At 28.9% G+C, this 24,091-nt stretch overlaps 3 protein-coding genes across 3 annotated transcripts; 1 reads left to right on the top strand and 2 right to left on the bottom strand.

The window, feature by feature from the left end:
- The first annotated feature begins 2,869 nt into the window (after positions 1-2,869).
- LOC124956347 (cytochrome P450 4V2-like) lies at positions 2,870-5,339 on the top strand. Its single transcript, XM_047512050.1, has 9 exons — positions 2,870-2,874; positions 3,085-3,161; positions 3,716-3,761; positions 3,879-4,005; positions 4,283-4,381; positions 4,460-4,528; positions 4,642-4,792; positions 4,908-5,066; positions 5,173-5,339. Exons 1-9 carry the CDS (start codon positions 2,870-2,872, stop codon positions 5,337-5,339), a joined length of 900 nt encoding a protein of 299 aa, XP_047368006.1.
- Positions 5,340-17,799: 12,460 nt separating this feature from the next.
- LOC124956223 (glutamate receptor 3-like) lies at positions 17,800-21,221 on the bottom strand. Its single transcript, XM_047511733.1, has 7 exons — positions 20,856-21,221; positions 20,436-20,765; positions 20,190-20,355; positions 19,897-20,105; positions 19,708-19,797; positions 18,998-19,161; positions 17,800-18,929 (listed from the first exon to the last, which is right to left on the bottom strand). The coding sequence occupies exons 1-7, from the start codon at positions 21,144-21,146 to the stop codon at positions 18,599-18,601; spliced, it is 1,581 nt and encodes a 526-aa protein (XP_047367689.1). The 5' UTR covers positions 21,147-21,221; the 3' UTR covers positions 17,800-18,598.
- LOC124956346 lies at positions 21,148-21,705 on the bottom strand. The gene is made up of 3 exons (XM_047512049.1): positions 21,405-21,705; positions 21,225-21,343; positions 21,148-21,156 (listed from the first exon to the last, which is right to left on the bottom strand). The coding sequence occupies exons 1-3, from the start codon at positions 21,577-21,579 to the stop codon at positions 21,148-21,150; spliced, it is 303 nt and encodes a 100-aa protein (XP_047368005.1). The 5' UTR covers positions 21,580-21,705.
- Positions 21,706-24,091: the final 2,386 nt, after the last annotated feature.

Below are 24,091 nucleotides of genomic sequence, written 5' to 3'. Positions count from 1 at the left end.
TCTATTCGAGAATAATTTATGCATAAACGAAAAGTTCTTTCCAAAATTCGGAAAAGATATGCAGTAAACTCGTTGTGAAATTGAGAACATGATCGGCAAAATTGGTCAAGAATTATGCCTGTTCTCATGATGGCATAAATCATTAAAAAATTTGAGACAAATATCATCGACTCATTGTTTGCAATGACATTACACTAGGCGCTTGGCTCGGAATTCGTCTGTTTTTCATGCAAAATTATTATTTACATTACCGCGTTACCGGAAATGAATGGAATAACGCAATGTCTTCTATGGATCCAGGAAAACTCGTCAGGAAGATACGCTATAAAAAGCATTAAGTCAATTTAAATGTGTAAGGATGTAATTTAAGTATTATGATAAAAAATTTCGATATTCACTTTTCGTTATTGTGTATCGGTAATTATCCTAGTAAAAATGGGTTATATTATTAGTATTAACTTCAAATTTGCAAATTGATTAAAATGGCAGTTTTTCTCGAACTATCCATAAAGATGATAAGAACGTGCACGGAAAGGAAAGGAATGATGCTGATTGATCGTAGTTTATCAGATTATACCGCTCGAAATGGTTAAATTCGATTGTATGTAAACTGTGCGAAATTGAATAATTACCGTTCTCCTATATAGAACTCAATCTCATCTTTTAAAATTGAACTTTGTTCATTCGAAACAGATGGAAAAGTTCATAAACTATTTTTTTAATTATTATTAAATCAGATAAATTTTATTGAGATAGTAATAATAGATATGTGGAAATAAGATTTTATTATTTCTTGAATGACATTCATTTCTTCTCAGTTATAGATTTGTTCTGTTTTTAGATAGTATCGAATCATTTCTTGTCGTCAAAGTTGTCTCGTTCTCTTTATCCTTCTACGATTCACATTAATCATCATTTTTTCATTGATTCTTGAAACTGTTAACGATTAGGGGAGTCAAAGTATCATTTAAACATTGAATTATTTGAAGAAAGGAGCGTGGATAATCGTATAATTAAAACGGAATGGAAGAACTGACGAAAAAATTTCCACAAAAAATTGGGTTAAATATATGTAATATTTAAGAAAATGGAAAGTAATAACTGAGCCGTTTATTTTGAAAGTGGCCTAAGTCCATTTATCTTCAAATCAAGATATTTAAGGGTTTGCGTTTCAATGAATTTAAAAATATACGTATAGGATACTAATGAGTCATATTGCTTAAGTGTATCTAAGGAAGTTAAATTTATAGTTCCTATTAAAATAGTGGCAATTATTAAGTGAATAATATGCGTTTTCTTATCAAGAATAGAGTTAGGCCACTTTCAGAATTAACAACCTGATTTATTATAATATTTGAATTATTCCACGACGATGAATGGTACCTTTCTATTTTAATTACAAATAACCGAGATAATAAAGAAAAGTATAATATCAGATTAATCGAAATATTTTTAATTTTTTAGTGAAACTGTAAATAAAATATCATCACTGAAAATTTTACCGACCGCAGGTAGATATTTCTTTTTGTATATCGTCAGGCGTATATCTGACGGATATGTTATCAAGATTTCAATTCAAGTAATTGACTATACTTTACTAGATATAGTATTTTCAACAACCGTAGTTAGGGTAGACTTCTGTTTTATCGATATCAGGTAATGCTGCTTATTTATATTTAGACGTCAACAGTTGGGTCTTGAATGGCTGTAGAGTAACCAAAGTGCCTGCAGTCTACCAATTACACCAATCTAATCATGCGGCAATTTTTCGGTCAATCCATTCGGAATCTTACACGGGAGCGAGAATCTATTTTCCTCTTCTTCCTTCACAATTGGGCAGTCAAACTACGCCATGAAAGATTTACTTTAACTTAGTTGTTCGATGAATTGATGAGAGAGGCTCCGAATATCATACCTTGCGTTTATATTTTTTTCGTTTGTTCCTACTACTGACCCTTGAATTGGTTCCCCCTTGTTAGCGATAACTGTGGAATAATAGGGCGAAGCGATGCTTGGTATTATCTTCTATATCCTTCTCTTCTCTTTTTCGAATTGATTTTTTTGGTATAAAATCGGTGATGGAAATTTACAATGAATAACAAGATTATAAATCTTAAGTATCTTAACTGCTAATTGTAAAGAACTGTGCTTAGCAACTAACTGCAACGAAGTGATCATAACGACTGACTACAACGAAATGTTGATAACGACTGCGATGAATTTATCTAGACGACTGCGGATAAGGGTTTCTCTTGAAACTGTGAAAGTGCCTTTCATAATTTCTGTTTGACCTACACACGAAGACATGACACCTCCCCTCTTAAGTAAACCGCTTCGAGTTCGCGTGTTCCGGTAACTTAGTTCCGAGTGCTGCAATTATTTTCTCAAGGATAGGTTATTTTACCGATATCTTTGCGGTGGGGATCGGAGTCTCATCGATTCCTTCTGCTAGCATTGGTTGTTCATATTCGACACTTACACTGGTTTCGTTGTCATCCCTGACCTTGTCCTCGTGGCTCCTTGATAGTCGTTGTCGTCCTAAGTGTAAAACTGATGTATCAATGAACTCCAGATTGGACTTAGCAGGTGTAAATTCCAACCATACACTGAGTGGAGCACGTATCCTCAGATAACCGGATCAACACAAATTTTAATGCCCTTTATTATTATAAATAGTCCAATGACACCATCACTCGCTGATCGGAACACGAAAAATCCTTGCCACAATTTCGAGAGGGTGTTCTCGGTTATATTAGTGAGATCACCTTCTCCTAGTAGATTGTAGAATGAGATGGTGTTTGGTGGAACATGGTGTCCAGTTTCTCCTCTCGCTATAGTATTTAGAAGACTAGGTCTTTCTGCTTGGAACATGTTGTGATCCCTTAGATTCTTCAGGTCTTGCTGGCGGTAGATTCCGCTCGTCATCAAGTGGTGCACATGGCCAAGAACGAAATTATTTGTAATCGTAGACAAATCCGAATATATCAAAGTAAGATATATTAACGATATTTTAATAATTTTTAATAATTATATAATCTTTTTATTTTATATTTTTATTTTTTATCGAATAACTGTACTCAATAGTCCAAATATTACTGATAAGAACGAGGAATATGAAAAATTTAAATCTTTTGTGGGCAATGGTTTGTTAACTGCTCCAGGTGAAGTATATTTTCTACATTGTTTACTAATACATATATATATATATATATATATATATATATATATATAAATATATATATATATAAATATATATATATATATAAATATATATATATATATAAATATATATATATATAAATATATATATATATAAATATATATATATATAAATATAAAATATTAAATTTTAAAAAATTGAATAGTAAAAATTTTTGCTCCTTTATATGCACATACAAATAAATGTATTATATGTACGTCTAGACGAATAAAATAAGTAAAGTATGTAAGGTAAAGTATTGCTTTCCTTTCAATTTTAAGCATCATTATGGAATCGTCATCGAAAAATTTTAAATGACGTCTTTCTTTTAAAACATACAAAATCGCATATGGATGTATTCATTAATTATTCTATCGTTTTAATGAAAAAATTGGAAACTTCAGTTGAAGAAGAATTAGACGTTTTCCATTATATTTTTCGCTGTACATTGGATATAATATGTAATAGAATTTAGAAATTTTTATACGTGTGTAAAATTGACATTTTTGTTTAAAGTTTATTATAATTTAGTTAAACTTTATATTGGAAGACGGCATGCTGGGTAAGAAAAAAATTCGCTGACAAATTCGGATTGCAAATTAGCTAAATTAATAGAATGGTAATAATAATGAAACTTTTATTTTTGTAATGTATGGTATGTTTTTCGTCTGTTTTTCAGTGGAATGGATATAGCTGCACAGAGGATCTTCAAATTATGGTTACTTCCCAACATAATTTTGTATAACATTGTTATAAAAAAGAAATATCAGGCCTGTTTGTCTTATCTGAATAACTTTACAAATAAAGTATAATTAGAAGAAACATTTTTTAAATTGTATTCTTACTTTTCAAAATTTCAAAATTTTAATATTATATTTTTTATTATATTATGTTGTTGTTTTTTCTTCCTAAAGATAATCAAAGAAAAAAAGTAATTTATATTGAAAAGTAAAATTAATCAGGAATTGACAGAGTAAAATTTAGGTAAAAATATGAAATATACGTTTAATAAAATTTAGTTTTCAATCTTTTCATTTATTAATAATATTAATGAGATTCTTGTTCATTTTTCAAAAACCAAAGTTAAGGACACTTCTAGATTTTTTATTTGAATTATCGCACGAAAGGGGAAAATATTCGGAGCAAGATATCCGCGATGAAAGGAATACAATAATTATAGCTGTAAATCATATTTATTACTTTTAATTGCAACAAAATTTTTTTTTATTAATGACAATTAAAACTGTATATTACTTTCAGGGAAGCGAAACTTCAGCCACAGCCATTAGCTTTGTACTTTTAATGCTTGCAACATTCCCGGAAATACAAGTAAGTATACATACGTATATATACATTTCCTTAATAATTTATCATTACGTATCCGACGTAAATTATATTCATATTAACTTCTTATCATGTCTTTCAAATCTTCAATTACAAAGGACAAAGTATATGAGGAAATAAATCAAATTTACTGCGCGGACCATCCGAAACGTGTTCCAATAACATATAATGATATTAAAAGTATGAAACTTTTGCAACGTATGATCCAGGAAACGTTATGTCTTCGCAATTCTAGTCATCGCCCGGAGAGTGACGCAAGATATGGAAGGTATCTCTGCATACAAAATGACTTGTTTTATGTTTTTTATCATTAATAATATAAATATATTACATAGTAATAATATTTTTTATTAATTGTATTAAGTGAGAGAAGTTTGGACTATACCGAAAGTTACTTCAGCAGTGTTTCTCATTTATAAACTTCATAGAAGCGCAAAATATTGGCCGCGTCCATTAGTATTCGATGCCGATAGGTTCCTACCGGAAAGGAATTGTTCTACATATTTCTTTCCATTTAGGTACGGTTGAAGGAATTGCATAGGTAATTACATACTCCTATAGATTATTTTATTATATATTCCAGAAAATTCTAAATTAAAATGCATTTACAATTGATTTTATTTTTGTAGGTCAAAATTTTGCTATGCTAAACATGACAATAATCATTGCTACACTAATAAGAAGATTTCTAATTAAAATAAATGATCCAATAGGAACTGCAGAAACAGATTTAAAGATAATTCTCACTTTAAAACCGGCAAAACCAATAAGATCAAAATTTGAAAGAAGAAATTAATTAAAACATATAATATATATAGAATACAAACATAATTAATATATATACATAACGAATTCTCTGAAATATAGTATAGAATATGTAACAGAAACAAATTATTATCTGTATAAAATAAAAACTGTACAAAAATCGTTCATTAATTATTTCATGTAATTTGATATAATGAATAAATAATTAATAGATCCCTCGAAGGTCATTCTTGCTTATTTCGAAATTCTAATAAATTAATATTTTAATACATTCTCTCTCTCTCTCTCTCTCTCTCTCTCTCTCTCTCTCTCTCTCTTTCTCTCTCTCTCATAAATCAGACTACTCGACTATCACATGTAGTCTTATCATGCGATGAAGCTAGGTGAGGTAAATGATCTATTTTGTTTAAAAATTCCCACCTACATATTATAAAATATAATGGTAAAATACTTCTAGTATGAAATAAGGTAATTATTCATAGACCGTTCAACCAGACGAATCGAGTGATATTATTCAACGCACGTGACGGGAAAGTGATCAAGTGAAGAGTGAATTCATAAATTTCAGTTTTTGATTCAATCTTAAATATAGTCTTATCCATCAAACAATTACGCTATTCATTACATTTCACTCGTAACGTGTGTAATTTCAGCGATAGGTTAAAATATGGACTACAAATCAAGCGAAAAAAGCTGTCTCTACGTTGCGTCTATATAAGCTTGTATTGATTATTTCCCTCTCTCCTCCGACGGCCTCTTCACACACTCTTAGCAGGAATTTGTTAACATTATTCATAAATATCAGTTAAAGTATTAGATTTGTATGGAGTTGTGTAAATTCTTACAGGAATACATTACTCACGAGATTGTTTCCAAATGATCCCGCTAAAGAGCCTTTAGAAAATAAAGAATAAATAGATGATGAGATTTTTTAAATCCTAAAATGAACATTTTGTTAAACTAATCTTTTCTTTAGGCATTTAATGAAAGACATATTATAATAATTAAATAGAAACTATACAAGTAATGCCTTTTCATCGTATTTAACAATATTAAGAAGAATAAAATTCACTCGTTAATTATACATTATCTACATGTTCTACTCCCTGTTATCATGCCTAGTGTTATATATAGATAATCATTTTTTTCGCTCTTTCACTCTCACAATGTCTCTTTTTGCTATACATCTGTACGTTTTTTGCAGCATAGATCAACGATCTATGTCCGGCGTAAGGTTTTCGCTTAATCTCTGCACGTAAACTGACATTCAATCTTATGGCTACATTTATTCCTTACGTTTGATTTTATATAATATTTAAATTGTAATCCATAAATTCTAGAAAATGCATTTACTATTGATTTTACATTCTTAGATAAAAAATTCGCAATGGTAGAAATGAAGGTAATAATTATTATTTTGTTAAAAGGATTTATCATTAAAATATGACCAGTAGCAATAAAAGAAATTCTGATAAAAATGAACGTTATGTTAAAGCTGGCGAGACGTCTAATGTTTAATTTATATAAGTATAATATATAGACAATTAATATATAAAAATAACGAATCCTGTGGATAATTGTAGGTAATCTCTATCAGATATAAATTATTAACCGTATAAAATAAGCATTGTACAAAAACTACAAAAGGATCTCATTATTTCATACGATTTTATATAATAAATGGTCAATGGATAAAGATTTTCTCTAATTTGAACAACATTGAGTAAGTTAACTAATATGAATAATATTGAGTAAGTTAATGTTATCCAATGAGGTTATGTTTCTGAAGTGGTCGGTGAAATTTTCCCGAATGATAACTACTTTAGAATTTATCGACAATCAGTTTGAAAGTATTACTAACTAATATTGAAATCGTTCAATAATTTGATATTATCTCGTTGATCGCTGGCAAACGTTAGAAAATCTTCTACCAACAACGAAAACGTAGCATTTATCTTTAATAAAGTAATTATTCTACTTTTCCGTTGTATTTACAGATATTTATTCTCATTTTCGGACAAATTCAATCTTAATTATATACTTATTTATGTTTTTTCATCAAACAATTAAATGTTTACGTGACACTTCGTAGTTAATAATATTTTTATGATGTAAAAAAAATTTTCTCGCATTATCAAAATTTTCTGAGATAAGTAGCCCTTTCCGTATCCTCTCCACATACAGCGTCCATACATGAATACATTGAATGATACGTTACTCGATGAATTTGCATTCGTCTAGGCTATATCACAAAAATATTCGTATTATTACAATAACGGTCGACTTATTCTAAGATCCATTCATTTTTTCTTGTCTTATATGTCGTAGCGATAAAATTGCTAGAAAAAATCTAATTAAGTACAGAAATAAATATTCTGGTTACAGATCCAGAAATTGGAACTGTAGAGAATTGGAACTTGAGATCATTGTGGATCATATCCAAAAAAAAGTAGATAAATAAAGTTTAGAAGAAAAGTCGTTTGCTATTATAATAAATTTACAAGAGTTCCGTTTTTGTTAAAAGGAATCTGACTCGGTCTATCGTATTAAGAATTGTTGCGTGCCTGCATCCAAATGCGCATATCAATACTGTCTGTACCAATAAAAGTTAGATGGTGTGTAACGAATGAGAGATAGAGAGAAAGAAAGAGAGAGACGTTTTTGACGAAGGAATGATTCGATAGTAATTTAAAATAGTGTAAACTTATTATTGAGAATAAATGTATATCTCAAAAAAATTTATCTTTCTTCTAAAATAAATAAAAAAGTATAAATGAAATTAATAAAAAAAAATATTTTATATGATTTAAGGTTCATTTCTATATAACCGTACGGTAGTCGTTCTACGTCTGAACATTTAGGTTGATGACTGTACGCGAATGAAACGATCCTTACATTAACAATTCCTCACTTATGAGTGTCTACGGTCGCCAGTACAAAGGAGCCAACATGAAATTATTTAACCATTTTGGACGAAATATCCTGATGCGTAGACGACCAATAAGCATAATTCCTTCCCTTTCTAAACTTCATATTCTTCCTTGAACCCTACCCATTCTCTTTCACTTTTCTTATTTTATTACCGTCTTCGCTGGTAACACAAGAGAAGCCAACCTCGAAATGAACCCTCTGCTTTGAAGTTAAAGATAGGCTTATTGGCTAAATTAGTCATGTCTCACTCGGATGTAGCCAGCAGAATTTAACGATACACAATAACGAAACGTGAATTCCGAAACCTTCGTATCTCAATAAACCTTCGTATACCTTAGATATATTAGATATATCGTTATAAATTTAAATTCACAAATTGCTTTTTATTGTGCAACTTTCTCACGAGTCCTTCAGAATCCATCAGACATTGCATTATCCCAAGAGTTTTCAGGAAAAAGGCAAAATAAAAAATTAATTTTCATGGGAACAACCAAAAAATTGAAATCCTTGAGTTGCCATTATTCCAGTATCTTATATAATTTCGACATATGACCGCCCATCGATATATAGATCTAACTCTTCAACAATAATGACAACAGAGTGCAAAAACTAAAAAAATTACATATGTGATGAAAAGTACGAAACTTTTCCTTTGTTTTCGTGTGCTATAGTCCCTTCTTGGCTTACCACTTTATGAATGTTATGCATTTATTTCGCCATTTGACTATACGATTTTTATTATTATTTACATTCAATGTTTTTATGTCCCTCTTATTCTTTTTTCTTTTTTTTTTCTGAGAAATAAATGACCTACCTACTGCAACGGTTCATAAAACACGTAGAATGATTTTTTGGAATATATTATCATATTTTTTTGCAGAAGTAATTTTTTTTAAATTAATGAGCATATCACTAGCTGCGAATTTACTCGATAGAAAAACCACTATTGTTGGAACCATTCGTGGAAATAAAAGAATTTTACCAAAATTCGTAAAGCAGTTGGATAATTGTATACCATATTTCTCAACAAATCTGTACAAATTGAATCATTGTATACATAGAATTTACGAGAGTAAGCCAAATAAAAATGTGTTTCTACTGTGCCCAAAATATAAATCTATAAAAATTGAAAAAAGTGATAATTTTTGACACAATTAGATTCTATAATACTATAATAATACTATAATAAATTCGGTTTTTACATGACGGATCAGGTTCCACGAAAGTACTCCATAAAATCGAAATTTCGAAGACGGCCTAGGCAGATCTTCTTTAACATTCTTGATTTAGCCGGAATAAATTCGTGGGTTTTATATAAAGAAGCAATCCGGGAAAAATTTGCACTTGAAAGAATTTGTACTTCAATTTGTTGAAAAACTTGCTGGCGATTTACAAGATATGCAACACAGAGAATAATAAGGTATACAAGGAAAGTCATTAAATGTAGGCCCATGTGTGAGAAAAAAATGTCAAATAAGATATTGCAAAGGAAACAAGACTACAAAGATCTCTTTCAAATCCAAAAAATATATGTGTGACAAATGTGTCATTCTGTATTCAATAATTTGCAAAAAATGAGGTAAATATGAATAAATTTTGTATAATGTTTATTTCAAAATTCAGATATAACTGGAAATTTTGTTTTCTTATTTTTATGCATTCTTTTAATTGAATAAATACACAAATCACAATAGCTGTTTGGAGATAATTATATCATTCACACATCAATTTCATTCCTGAAATAATGCCGCTTAGTCACTTGACACACAGAACATATGAATGTTATTTAATCTTTCTGTTTTATAATAACTATATCGTACTCTCCTAAATTCTTCCGTTTCTCGCTGAGCATCATCTTCTTTGCAAGCGAATCTCCCGAATTTTACAAATAGGAATATTTCATCGTTATTGTATTATCGTAAATATTGTAAATATTAATATATAATGTTAGGTTATTTATATATAATAGTAGTATAAATGCAAAAAATTTATTTTGATTTCTTCACTCAAATACATTAAACAGTCTTATTCAGTACGTGCCAGTTAATAAATCATATAACTTGAAAAATTTTAAGAAACTTTTGTGATCATCTAATATACTTTTGAATTAGTTTTAGATATAACTCAAAATTTCGATCTTCTGTGGAATTATTTACGTAAACAAAAAGTTATGCGCAGAGAAATAATATTTATACCCAAGGTATAAAAATTCACTGAAATTAAACAATATTGCTGAAAATCATATAGTTCACTGTGAAAAGATATATAATAAAGTTATTATATCGAAAACGACAAAAAGTACATGCAATTTTAAAATCATTGCATTCCACAGAATATGGTTTGAACGATTACGTTTGAATCTTCCTACAATTTGCTGATGTATTGTTTATTTTGTAATGATAAAGCCACCTCGATATAAATCTTTAATAAATGGATTACAACTAAACAATCATACTGTTGTCGATTGAATAAATTTTTGTTGAAAAGTAAGTAAAGTACTCCTTATATTATTTATTTATGTTTGTTATTAAGTTTTGTTTTTTGTATACTATATTAACTCTAGTTAAGTTATTTGCAAAAATTGATTATGAATGGATAAAAAATATTGGTGGAGATGGTAAAATCGTAGAATTAGATGAAGCTAAAGTAGGCGAGAGGAGGTACAATACTGGGTTGCGTCTTTCTGCTTTCGGTTTTTTCGTCTCATTATACGTCTTAATACTTAAAATAAATGCAATATTTTTCAAACTTTCCTTTTTAATAACTAGTTAATAAACGATAGAAGATAAAGTTATAAGGAAGGTGAGCTCTATAATACATGTTAAGATCAAGGTCATCGGAAATGTATCCCCTCATCTTCATTTTTACCAAACGTAAATCAAGAAATATTGAAGCAAACCTGCAAGTCAAAACCTGCTAGCAAAATATACCCCAAATCTCTAAAATATTATCGATCAATAAATATCTGATTATACGATCGGTTTCATTTTTTATTTTCAGAAAAATCAATAAAATTGATGCAGCAATTAGTACTCCAAACATAGCTATCCAAACAGACTGAGTGGAAGTTTATAAAAATAACAGTTTTATTATTCATGAAAGTTAACGCATGAAAAAACAAGAAATAACAAATTTCACTGCGAATTTTCGTACTAAGAGATAAGATGATTTAAAATGATTTCCAATGTAAAATTTAGAGTAACATAAAGTTCTCCTAATATTCTACCGATTATACCGTCTAATTTGCTATCCATGTTTATAGTTATGAATGAAGAACTCTAAAAAAGAAAAAGAAGAAAGGAGAAAGCAGAGACAAATATTGTTAAGCAAAAAAAGACATAAATATTTTACCTCAATTATAACAGCTTTCATAATTAAATCCTATAAATTATCTTTGATAAAGAAAATCTGGAACCACACTTTATTGATTCCTTTCTCTAAGCTCCAAATTGCTACATCATTTATCTCGATTTGAAGCGTATTTACCGAATATCATTCTCGTAAAATGTTTTCCGTATCACAACGGACCAACATTTCAGAGTTGAATTTTAAATGAAATATTTTATATGAAATATATTATGGTGGTTTGTGACAATAATCGGAATCACTTTCCTTATAAATGAATTTCACTAGCTACACAGCTGATGTCAAAGGTACTTGTTGCTAATGAAAACTCATTCATAGCGTTGTAATTAGAGATCACCATTATGTAATACAATATAATTCGGTTCAAGTAGTTCCTGGAATCGAGGGAAATGCAAATTCGTGCTCGCAACCCTTTCACGATAAAGTGCTCGCCTTCATTTGAACATTATCGTTGTCATTTCCATTTTTAAAAAAAAACAGAAAAATATAATAGAAGTAAAGAGAAGAAAAGGGAAAATACGTTTACCTACCGTCGATTCGGCAAATAAAAATATTACAAATTTCGACCCATACAATTTACAAATATCTATGATAAAATAAATCTGATCGTCGCAGACAGAATGAAATTCGTTTGATCTTGCTGTCTTCGAAAAAAAATGAAAAAGGAAAAGAATGGCATAAAACATCACTTCAATGGCACAAACAATGCCATTTTTTTCGTCTGTTGATTGAATAATTCTAATGCTATTATTCAATTTTATCGAATCGACAATTATTTAGTAAAATGAAAAATTATCTATCCGACAGCGGAAGATCACGCGAGACTGAATTTTTTAACTATTGAAAGGATCTCGTCCTTTATTATGATTTTCGTGTAGATTGTAAGTCACGTGTGCATATTAGTGCAGAGAAAATGATTTTATCTTTTTATCTAATTGTATTAGGATCGTTGATTTAATAGCAGATCTTGCGCTCAAGAGCATATGTCTACACTATAGATAAATAATACGAATAATAGATCGTCTTTTGTTTTTCCAAAATTATTCATGCAGTTTTGCTTTAGCCATCCTACGTATATATCCTACAGGATAGAGTGTAAGAGAAGAGAATATACTAAAAATAATGAACACTTCCGTGATCCCTTTTTATCTTTATGTGACCTGCACATCAAATTGGCGGCCAGAATATAAATTTTATTTCATATTACATAAATATATGTAAATCCATGAATGTACATACGTAACATAGTTACTGAAAATTTATCATAATAAGCCATACCACGAGCAATGGCAAGTTAATAAGTACCATTGGCAACGAAGTTCTCCAATGAATCAAATAGTAAAACACGAATGACAAATGTTAGAAAGTTTATCAAAGCAGCTGAATAAGCGACAAAAAAGATGACAATCAAAGAAATATAGAGAGATATGCTATTCGTAATGAAGATTTATCAGAGAAATATACAGGAAAGGAATAATCTGATTAAATGTATCTATTAGAAAAATAAAATTCAACGCAAATAGAGTAATAATAAATCAAACCAACAAGTCCTTGTTGGCAAAAACACATCCCAAATTTACAAAAATTTATTAACGAATAAATATTTTATTTTACGATTGTTTTTACCTTTCATTTTCAGAAAATCAGGACGATCGATGAAATAGTTATTACTCCTAACATAGCAGTCCAAACAGAACAATTAAAAATTCAGAAAAGTAAGAATTTTTTAATTTATATAGTATCTTGAACGGCAATGAAGTATCTTCAACCAACGCCATTTTTCTCGTCTGCCGATTGAATTATTATTGAACTATTTTACAATTTGAACGAATCGAACACTATTAAGGAAAATGAACATTTGTGTATCCGATAGCGGAAGAAGATATAATAAGAGATTAAATTTTTTAATTATTAAAAGGATTATTTTCAGGTCGTTTATTATGATTATCGTGCAGATCACGCAATGTTCGTGTGCGTATTAGTGCAGAGAAAGTAATTTTATATGTTATATATAACTATATATATATATATATATATATATATATATATATATATATATATATATATATATAACATATATTTATATTCTATATCTTAGCCTGTATAGATTAATCATCTATCAATTAGTAAACCTTCTTTTCATTTACTTTTTGTGTTGCTTCTTTTTCTTCCTCGATGTTTAAATACATCCATACATAAATATGTACTGGCACATGTATATATATACATATTTATATTCGTTTTGTTAATGTATCTGCATACGTACATACATATTCCACGTTTATATTCTTGTATATAGGATGGTGAAATGTTGATAGAAATTGCTCAAATATCATTCCATTGAAATAATTTAACAGACATTTCGATCGATAAAATTGAGACAATTACTCAAAAAAATGATTTACGACCACGACACTTTTCAGTAAATATATGTGAGATGGAAGATTATAGCATTAGTTAGTTCTATGTGTCTGTACACGAGATAAGTCGCTCGATGGTCGAACGAAAATATTATCTATTCCTTGTGTGGTGCATTTGTTTATAAAAAGAAGGGAGAGGACTGAGATATTGGGAGTGAGAATAAAAGGGAAGTGCAGCTTGAGTGACAAATAAGACAAAATAACGAAAGGGACAAAGAGAAATATGTAATTCTGAATGCGTAAGCCTAAATGTGAATGGGTATAAGAAATGCTATGAGGTAGACCTGAGAAAAAGGTTAATGGAGGACAGTCTTGACTAGATCAAGCAAAGAGTAACGAGAAAAGGTTTTAAACAGGCGAAATGAAGAGTAAATAGAACGTAAGGCGATCTTAAATAGAACGACTTAAAAGTTATACCTAAAAAATTGTAGTAGTGATTAAGAATATATGATAAAGACAGTACACAAATTTGTTTATATCATTAATTAAATAATATGTTTCATGTAAATTTATTATATAGTCTGAATTAACAGATGGAGATGAAAAAGTAACCTTTCACCAAAAATATTCATTCAAGATAAATTTTCCACTAGATATGTAATATGAGAAAATCACTAAAATAATTTCATTGTATAATATATAGGTATATATATATATATATATATATATATATATATATATATATATATATTGCATAGATATATATATATATATATATATATATATATATATATATATTGCATAGATATATATTATTATCATATATTTTGTATACTAAACATAATATATATAACATATAATAAGATACATCTGTGCATATGTGTCTATGTGTGTATTACAGGTTTCTTCGTAGCGTTTGGTACAATGGAAAATTTGACCTGTTTATAAAACCATATTGACTTCAGAACGATAGAAAAGTATATTTATTAAAAATTTCGAAGAAATGTAATTCAGTTATGCGAATCTTAAGTTCGAATAATACAAAAAATGAAAAATAAAATAGTTTTTAATTATTAAATACATAGATATACCATATTTTGTGCAAGTACAAAAACCGAAACTATTCGAAAGTACTAAAGTCTGTGTATATATATTCAATAAATAAAGAAAATATATCATATACACGTCTATATTTACAGTAATTATACTGTTCTACAGTAATTATACATTTTCATTAGAAAATGATCTGTTTTAACATAAAACTGTTATACACAAGTATATAAGTAATGCAAGAGCTCAAATATTCATATGTGTGATTCTATTTCATTAGGAGTTCATAATCAAAACAAAAAGATTCATTAAACCTAACATTTCAGTTGTAGATATATGTGTATGTGTTGTACAATATTTGTGCACTTTAATGATTCGTGTAATCTATTGTAATATTTCTAATAATATTGTTCTGCTTTACATAAAATCTTGACGATTTAATCGACGGAATTTGATGTATCGTTGACAGTTTCTTCCCTTTACGCAGAAAAATACACCTTTCTATGGTCATAATACAAGTATTCAAAATAATATCTATTGACTAGAAGAAAATAAACGATATTATGAGGTCTGACCACCCAAGAAGTTTGAAAAAATCCATTTTTTTTTGTACTTTTATTAATTAAGTTTTGCTAACGATTTAAGTCATATCTGATATTAAAATTCAAAAAATTAACGGAGTTAATGGTTTTTCTAAATAGAACAGTCGGCAGATGTGAGCGGTAAATCACGCGTTTCGATACGTACGTACTCGGTGCAGATACTTGTTCTATTGTGTCCTTCTGTATGTGTACGGAATGTTACGATTTGTCGCCGTTTTTTCTATAATCAGTTGTGAAGCGTTCTATTAAAAATTGTGAAGCGTAAGGCATGCAACGGTGACGTGAAGTTCATGAAATCAAGCATCCGTGGATTTTAGTGCATTAGTGGATTACGAGGCTTTTCTTCGCTTTACGGAGTATCGACATTATTGAATATAGCTCGGGCAAAGTGATAGATTTAATAGTTAAATCAATGTCGATAATAAACTTAATGCATCTACAAGTCGGGCATCGATGGTATGAATTGTGCATGAAAGTCAAGAAACAGCGTTGCGATACCTCGGAGATCTGAGCACAAGGAAATACGACAAACGCTCACCAAACACGCAAATCATCTCAGAAAGGATTTCAAGATGCTCATTCTATTACTGAAGAAACATCATATCAGTCAGGAATCGCTGATTAAAAATGAGCAAAAAAATCACTTTATCACCCAAATAACCGGATACTTATTTTCATTTGCATTTTTCTCGAAATTACAATTTTCGACTTAACCGCAAAGAAATTTCGGAAAATACTGGACTGATTGTCTTGAAATTTAGATACAATACTCTCAGATACATTATCTATAAAATAGCATTCGATTGTTATAATACATTAATTAGTTTTTTAATATTAATTATTCTGTTGTCAAATTTTTATGCAAAAGCAGTATTTCTCAAGATAAAACAAAATCCGTACGCTATTTTATAGTCACAACATCCACGAATAAAAATATATATTTTTTTTCAAATGCGTTATTACAGAGATCTGCTTTCGATCAGCGATACGCATTTCGACGGAGAACTTCTGCGGCATCAACTGCAGCGCCGCCATTTCTTAATATTTTTAATATAATTTTTCTATGGAAGATTGTTTAATCCATAAACTAGCATGTGGCAAAAAAATATCCATTTAATATATTTGAGTTTATAGATTTTTTAAAATAAGCCCATTTTTCGAGCGCTCTGGATCGAGTGAATTTATGGGCAATTTTTCTTCGTCTAGCATCAACTTCATTATTTTTTTCGCAAGTGGATTTTGCGAATTCTACAAATAAATATATTTCTTTGTCGTTCTGTACTTCTGTTTTCGTACATATATATGTATGCATTGAATAACTTAAGTTATACATATGCAAATTAATGATGTTTCTATCATACTTACTGCAAACATATCATAAGCTGATCCATGAAAGACGGCAAGTTGATAAGTAACGTCGTTGATAAATATGATAGAAATGAAGAAAAGAGAATGAAAAATATCTTTACCTTTTATCGATTCGGCATATAAAAATACTACAGATTTCGGTCAGTATAATTTTAAAATATCTATGAGAAATTGAGTTTGTTCGTCGCTGATAGAATAAAAGTTAGACGAACTTGCGGTCTTCAGAAGAAGAAGAAAAAAACGAAGAAACATTTTCATTGACACAACCAACACTATTTTCTTGTTTGTCGATTTAATAATTATAGTGCTATATTTAAAATTGAATGTATCAACAACTACATTCTAAAGAGAATGGGAAAATTTCAATCTGATTACGAAAGAAGGTCGCGCAAGACTAAAAGTTTAAACTATTTAGATAATTAATATGACTTAAATTATAATGAATATCGTATAGATCGGAAGTCACGCGATGTCGTTTGCATATTAATGGGAAGAAAATGATTTTATCTTTACTGGTATTGATTTATCTTTAATCGATTTTGCTTCTTCTCATGTGTCTCTAAAGACCAAAAACATTTTTAAATATTTTAAATGAGAGATATTGAAATATTCTGCTTACAGTTTAGACTTGGCTTCGAACGATTTCCACTTTTTTGCTAAATTTAGAGAGAAGAATATTTTTATTCATACATGAAATTGTAATATTTTTGTATTAAGTATGAATAAAATTATTATAATTCCATTATAGAATCCTATAATTTATTATAGTAATGAATAAAAAAATTTCAGTAGTGTCACTACTTTGCTTCAGAAAACTGTTTTATTTACAGACAATGAACATACTAAACATAAAAGCGTAGCGTGACGACATTTTTAATAATACTTATGTCGACAAACATTAATTATTCATGAGACAGACATGAAATTTACGATAAATAAGTCATAATAGCTGTTACATTAATGTATGGACGATCGGGTTAGGATGCTCTGTACATTTATTGATTAAAATTGCTTCACCATCAACCTATTCAGTCAGTTATTATATTATTATTTATTATTATATTATATATTATTAATTGAAAAAAAATGACCAAAGAAGAAACAAAAAAATAAACGTTTCGCTGTACAAAGTCGAAGTAAATTAAATTTCAAGACTATTTTAATGTGATTTTACATGTAAGATTCGATAGAGATTTATTAAAAAAAACTGAGGAGAAACTGACTTTTACCTTGAAATTCAAAGTTAAATATTCATGTGCAACATACTCTATTCGTCATGAGGATAAAGAATTTCAAAGGAATCATTAGTGGGAACTCAACGTTCTCTTGCAAAAAAAAATTTTACATAATGTTTACATTAACAAATAGATATAAAATTGAAAATGCATGAAAAAGCAGTAGGAAACCACATATTATCATCTACGATATGTATTGAAATTTAATAAGAATTAGTAAATAATGATTGGATCCAGAAGAAACGTCAAATCAACATAATTTTCAGCGTAATTTTTAGTAAATTTTACAACAATGATTTGGCTATCCAAATATAAGTTTCTAATTCATTAGAAAATTTTAATCTGAATATAAAAATTCATTGAGCACATATATTATTATTATCGTTGATATTTTATGTAAGCACATTTACTATTTACATAATTATTTGCAATATTTCTAATAACTTTTTTCCTCCTTACATAAAATTCTGACAACTTAATTGACAGGATACGATTTAAAATCGACATATTCTTCCTTTTACACATGAAAATACATTTTTCTATGATTAATATACAAATACTCAAAATGATACCAATTAACATAAAAAGAATAAGTGATATTACGTCAGTTAGGAGAACCGGTTGGTACTTGATCATGTCATCGATTTTCCTTGTAAATATCGTTTCTTTTAAACGATTAATCATACCATTGTGGAGAAATCTCAGCAACCTAAAATAAACTAGTGCTTTAACGTACGATAATTAAAAATTTACATTATTAGATTCTTGTGTTCTTACTGAAAATTAATGACGTCGGTGAATGAATTGTGTTTAGATAAAATTATAGCAACACTGTTCATATCTCCTGTTTCAACACATACCAGATTACATGGTATTATATTACTTATACTCTTTTGTATATCGTCAAACGTGTAAAAAGCTAATTTTGAATTTTTACAAATCTGTAATTAATTAACGCATATTAATAATAAAACTATGTAAAAAAATGTAACGAAACTATCAAACAAGAGTTTAGGAATGTATTCGTCATATTTAGAGGAGAAAGTATTAATATGAATTCGGAACTGCTTAATTTTGGAATTACAAGACTTTTAAGTAAGATCTTAGGGCTCTCCAAATTAAATTTATTTGCTGCAATTATGATAGATTCAATATTTAAATAATAAATTTCAACATTAATGACGTTGAATATTAAAAATATTCTGTATAAAAAGAAACTGAATAGACGCGTAACATATTTGTATATAATGTAACAAATATCTTAGATTTCATTCTAGCAAATAAATTAAACATTATAGCAGTACACTAATTGTAAGATTAAGAGCAATATTCTTTCTCCTTTCCCATATAAATAATATATTCCAGAAGTTTTACATCATAGATTTTTTATAGCCTGTTCATGTAAATGAACAAAATAAAAAAAATTTTCTATTACATACATATATATATATATATATATATATATATATATATATACTCTCTCATACCATACTAAATCCCTCAAGAGCAGTTAAGGGTAATTTTTTCTCTTCTAGCATCAACTTCATTAATTTCTTTGCAATCGGATTATTTGAATTCTACAAATAAATATATTTTTTTGTCCTCCTGTACTTCTTTTGCATACTATAACGTAGGTTATATACATATACATACAATGACGATTGTATCATACTTACTGCAAATTTACCATAATAAGATGTACCACGTAAGACGACAAGTTGATATGTACCATCTTGAAGAAAGCTCTCTAATGAATCAAAGGGTATGATGTGCATAACGGTTGTTAAAGAGCGTATCAAAGCCGCTGAATAGGCGGCCCAAAAGACGATAATCAAAAGAAATACAGAGAAGTATATTATTCTTAACGAAAAACTATTAGAAAAATCTACAACAAAAGAATATTTTATTGAAATATAATTATTAAAAAAAAAAACAAATAAAACATAAATTAAAAAATATTGAACCAAACCTTCTATTCCCTGTTGACAAAATATGCCCCAAATATCTAGAAAATTATCAGATAATAAATATCCTATATTATGTATATTCCCACTTTTTATCTTGATAAAAATCAATAAGATCGATGCAGCAATTAACAATCCAAACGTAGTAATCCAAACCAAATTAGTGAAAGTCTATAAAAGTGACAATTTCATGATTGATGAAGGTTAATCTATGCAAAATAAGATAATAAAAAATTCGACTGCAATCGTACTGAAAAGTAAGATGTCCATTTAATCGCATGTCTTTCTGGTTTCCGAATGAAGAGACAATTTTTGGAAGTGAAAATAGGAATTGTGAAGTCAACGGAATTTAATCTCTCATGGGTAATGGAAAATTCTGCAAGAGCAATGTCAGCACGTCCACCATGTAATTCTGCAATTGCTCCAGACCATGCCTTTTTTCTTGCATTCCATCTTCCATGTTCTTCCATTTTCGAGACAATATCCAAACTAAAATTAAGGGTAACAGAAAGTTCTTTTAATATTTTACCGAATAAACCATCTAAATCTCCATCCTCCTTTACTCTTACGAAAGCTGTATCCTAATGGAGAAAAGAAGTAAAAAGAAAAAGAATGAAGTTAAATCTTTTTTAATAGAAAATAGAGTAAGCATTTAGACGAAATTGTTTTACCTTCAGTGCAACAGCTCTCATAACTAAACCCTGTAAATTATATCTTCTTTCGTAAAGAAAATCTGGAACTAATTTAATGATTCCTTTCTCTAAGCTCCACGTTGCTATATTATTGATCTTGATTAGATTCGTATCGACCGAATACCATTCTCGTAAAATATTTTCTGTATCACAACGTACCACCATTTCGGTGTTGAATCTTAAATTAAATATATTACCTGGTGGATTGTGACAATAATCGAAACTATGTCCCTTGTCAATGAATATCACTAGCCACACAGCTAAAGACATGTCAAAGGTACTTGTTGTTAAAGAAAACTCATTAATTGCGTTGTAATTAGAGATCACTACAATGTAATACGGTCGTACAATTTCTTTCACGTAGTAGGATGTTTCGTGCAATTGTGAAAAGTGCAAGTTCGTGCTCGCAATACCTTCCCGAGAAAGTGCACGCCTCCATTTAAACATCATCGTTGTCATTTCCATTTCTGAGGAACATGAAAATAAATATGATAGAAATGAAGAAAAGAGAATGAAAAATATCTTTACCTTTTATCGATTCGGCATATAAAAATACTACAGATTTCGGTCCGTATAATTTGCAAATATCTATGAGAAATGGAGTTTGTTCGTCGCTGATAGAATGAAAGTCAGACGAACTTGCGGTCTTCAGAAGAAAAAGAAAAAAAAGAAGAAACATTTTCAATAACATAACCAACGCCATTTTCTTGTTTGTCGATTTAATAATTATAGTGCTATATTTCAATTTGAATGTATCAACGACTACGTTGTAAAGAAAACGGGAAAATTTCAATCCGATTACGAAAGAAGGTCGCACAAGACTACAATTCTAAACTATTGAGAGAATTAATGTGACTTAGATTATAATGAATATCGTGTAGATCGGAAGTCACGCGATGTTCATATACATATTAGTGAAAAGAAAATGATTTTATCTTTACTGGTATTGATTTAGTACCGATCGATTGATAATTATCATTACATTTACCTCCCTTGTTGCATTTTTTCTTTTCTGCTATGTGAACATATGTGTGTGAGTGCATATATATATATATATATACATACACACACAAACACAAACACGTCTATATATATGTATTTTATTTTTCACGTATTTATATACGCACATTACTCGTTTATATTTTTCTATATACGATAATAAAATTTTAAAGGATATTTGTTAAAATGGGATTAGTTGAAACTTCATTTTTATTGAAACAATCTAATAAATACTCTGATGGGTATAAACAAGGCAAGTATTTAAAAATGACTTACAACTAATACACTTTTGAGCAAGAATATACGAGATTTATAGAGAGAATATATGTCTTTTCTTATAAGCAATATCCGTTTAACTGTTGAAGCTATATAATGGAATATGTTATTAAAGATAACATAAATCATCATTAGATCTACACATACCTTGTTCGGAATATTTTACTTTTCGTTGTGTTCGAATTACAGATAGAGATGCATCTTGTAATTTTTCTTGTAACGGCTAACTAGAGTTATTTGAAAAATACGGAGTATGATCTTTGCTCAAAAATTATAATGAGATTCTATTGATTATCAGTTATATTTAAAAACTTTTATAATATACTTATTAATATGGACGAGGATAGAAAAAAAATGGAAAATTCCCAATGGTTGAGTCCCTTGTATAACTCTTAAAGTCCTCGAAATGGCAAATATTTCGCCCTTCTTGATGATAAAAAACAAACAATGAATAACTACAATAGCAAGAAATATTTTTGAAGAAATAATTTTTTGTATATCATCATAAGATATGATAAACAATAACATTAATCTACTTTTCGAGTTACTACAAGAAATACTTAATGCAAATGAAACAGTCAAAATATCGACATGAACTCGACCATTGGAAGATTGCACTACGTAAAATATAAATGGAATCATTAACTTGTTAATGAAGATTGTTTATCATCGCTAGAGAAACAATTAAAACGATCATGTATTACGTCGAATTAAACATAGAGTGATTAGTTTACATTAAGAAAAAGATTTGTTACGTTATAAATGATCAATTACCAAAGCGAATTACGTTACCCTTCTCGCACCATAGTTAGAGATGATATCCGAATCAAAAATTTGATCGAATTTTGCATATTTCATCTTGCTCACCATTTCTCCCTTTCTCTCTCTCTCTCTCTCTCTCTCTCTCTCTCTCTCTCTCTCTCTCTCTCTTTTTTTAAGGCTTTACTCGTTTTTTCTGCGTTCCCATACGTCTCATGTCAATGGATTGACGGAGATCATATCGAATAGTTTCTTTTTTTGTAGATATCCGTTATTGCGTCGTAGATGTCGAACGAAGAAATTTAACCAGTATTTATATTATTTAATACAGAATGCTTGGCATTTTTTCTCTTTCTTTCATGCAATAAACATACTCGTAAAATTGAAGAGATCGCACTAGTTTTTTCAAAAATATAAAATTTATATTGACTAATTTATCTGATTTTAATGATGATATGCATACTTTATATATAGTAATGATTTATGTAAAAAACGATAATCATTACCGTAAAATACCTTTAGTAAGAAAAAGTTCATTACATCTGAATAAATAATTCTTTGAAGTCGAACGGTCAACAAACCTATATGAAACAGTCGCGTACTAAGGTTCTGATAGATTAATTATAGCAGCTATTTGCGACAGTCAATTGTTGAAACAGGAGATTGATTATATAAGTCATTGTTAAGGTTTGCTTCGACTTCTGCCCGAAGAGAGTTTGGCAATCTGAAATTCCTGAATTCAATCATGACCGGATCATGTTATTACCGTGTGGATTTGTTTGTTTCTTTCGATTCGTTTCGTTAATTGGACTATTTCTAATTATATTTTTCCATACTAAAAATATGTTGTCGATTTGAATATTGGTGAATATTATAATCATAGTAGTATGTAAGATGTGAATAGGTCCATTAAAAGGAGATACAGTGATCACTTTGTCTATTCGTGGTTTAATAGAAAAATTTATATATTTGACCTAAGTGTTCTGATTTGAGAGAGAGAGAGAGAGAGAGAGAAAGAATGCAAAAATTCATAATTATATTATCCCAAGATAACTTTTCACGAGCAATATGCACTACGCTCATAGCAATAATACATAATTGTCACAATTGTAAAAACTGATCTTACGTACATTACTTTTCTTTTTGTTACTATTACTATGTTATCCTTTCTTTCTCTCTAT

The sequence above is a fragment of the Vespa velutina genome, chromosome 21, assembly GCF_912470025.1.
Source record: "Vespa velutina chromosome 21, iVesVel2.1, whole genome shotgun sequence".
Classification (NCBI taxonomy): Eukaryota; Metazoa; Arthropoda; class Insecta; order Hymenoptera; family Vespidae; genus Vespa; species Vespa velutina.
This window is presented reverse-complemented; position numbering and strand designations above follow the sequence as displayed.

Coding starts and splice junctions, on each gene's coding strand:
- LOC124956347 (XM_047512050.1), top strand. Junction 3,162..3,715: donor TGGTTTGTTAACTGCTCCAG/GTGAAGTATATT, acceptor TTTTGTTTAAAG/TTTATTATAATTTAGTTAAA. Junction 3,762..3,878: donor ATTGGAAGACGGCATGCTGG/GTAAGAAAAAAA, acceptor TCTGTTTTTCAG/TGGAATGGATATAGCTGCAC.
- LOC124956223 (XM_047511733.1), bottom strand. CDS start 21,146: ATGTCTTTAGCTGTGTGGCTAGTGATATTCATTGACAAGGGACATAGT. Junction 20,766..20,855: donor TGAGAGCTGTTGCACTGAAG/GTAAAACAATTT, acceptor TTTCTCCATTAG/GATACAGCTTTCGTAAGAGT. Junction 20,106..20,189: donor TTGTCAACAGGGAATAGAAG/GTTTGGTTCAAT, acceptor CTTTTGTTGTAG/ATTTTTCTAATAGTTTTTCG.
- LOC124956346 (XM_047512049.1), bottom strand. CDS start 21,579: ATGGCGTTGGTTATGTTATTGAAAATGTTTCTTCTTTTTTTTCTTTTT. Junction 21,344..21,404: donor ATATGCCGAATCGATAAAAG/GTAAAGATATTT, acceptor CATGTTCCTCAG/AAATGGAAATGACAACGATG.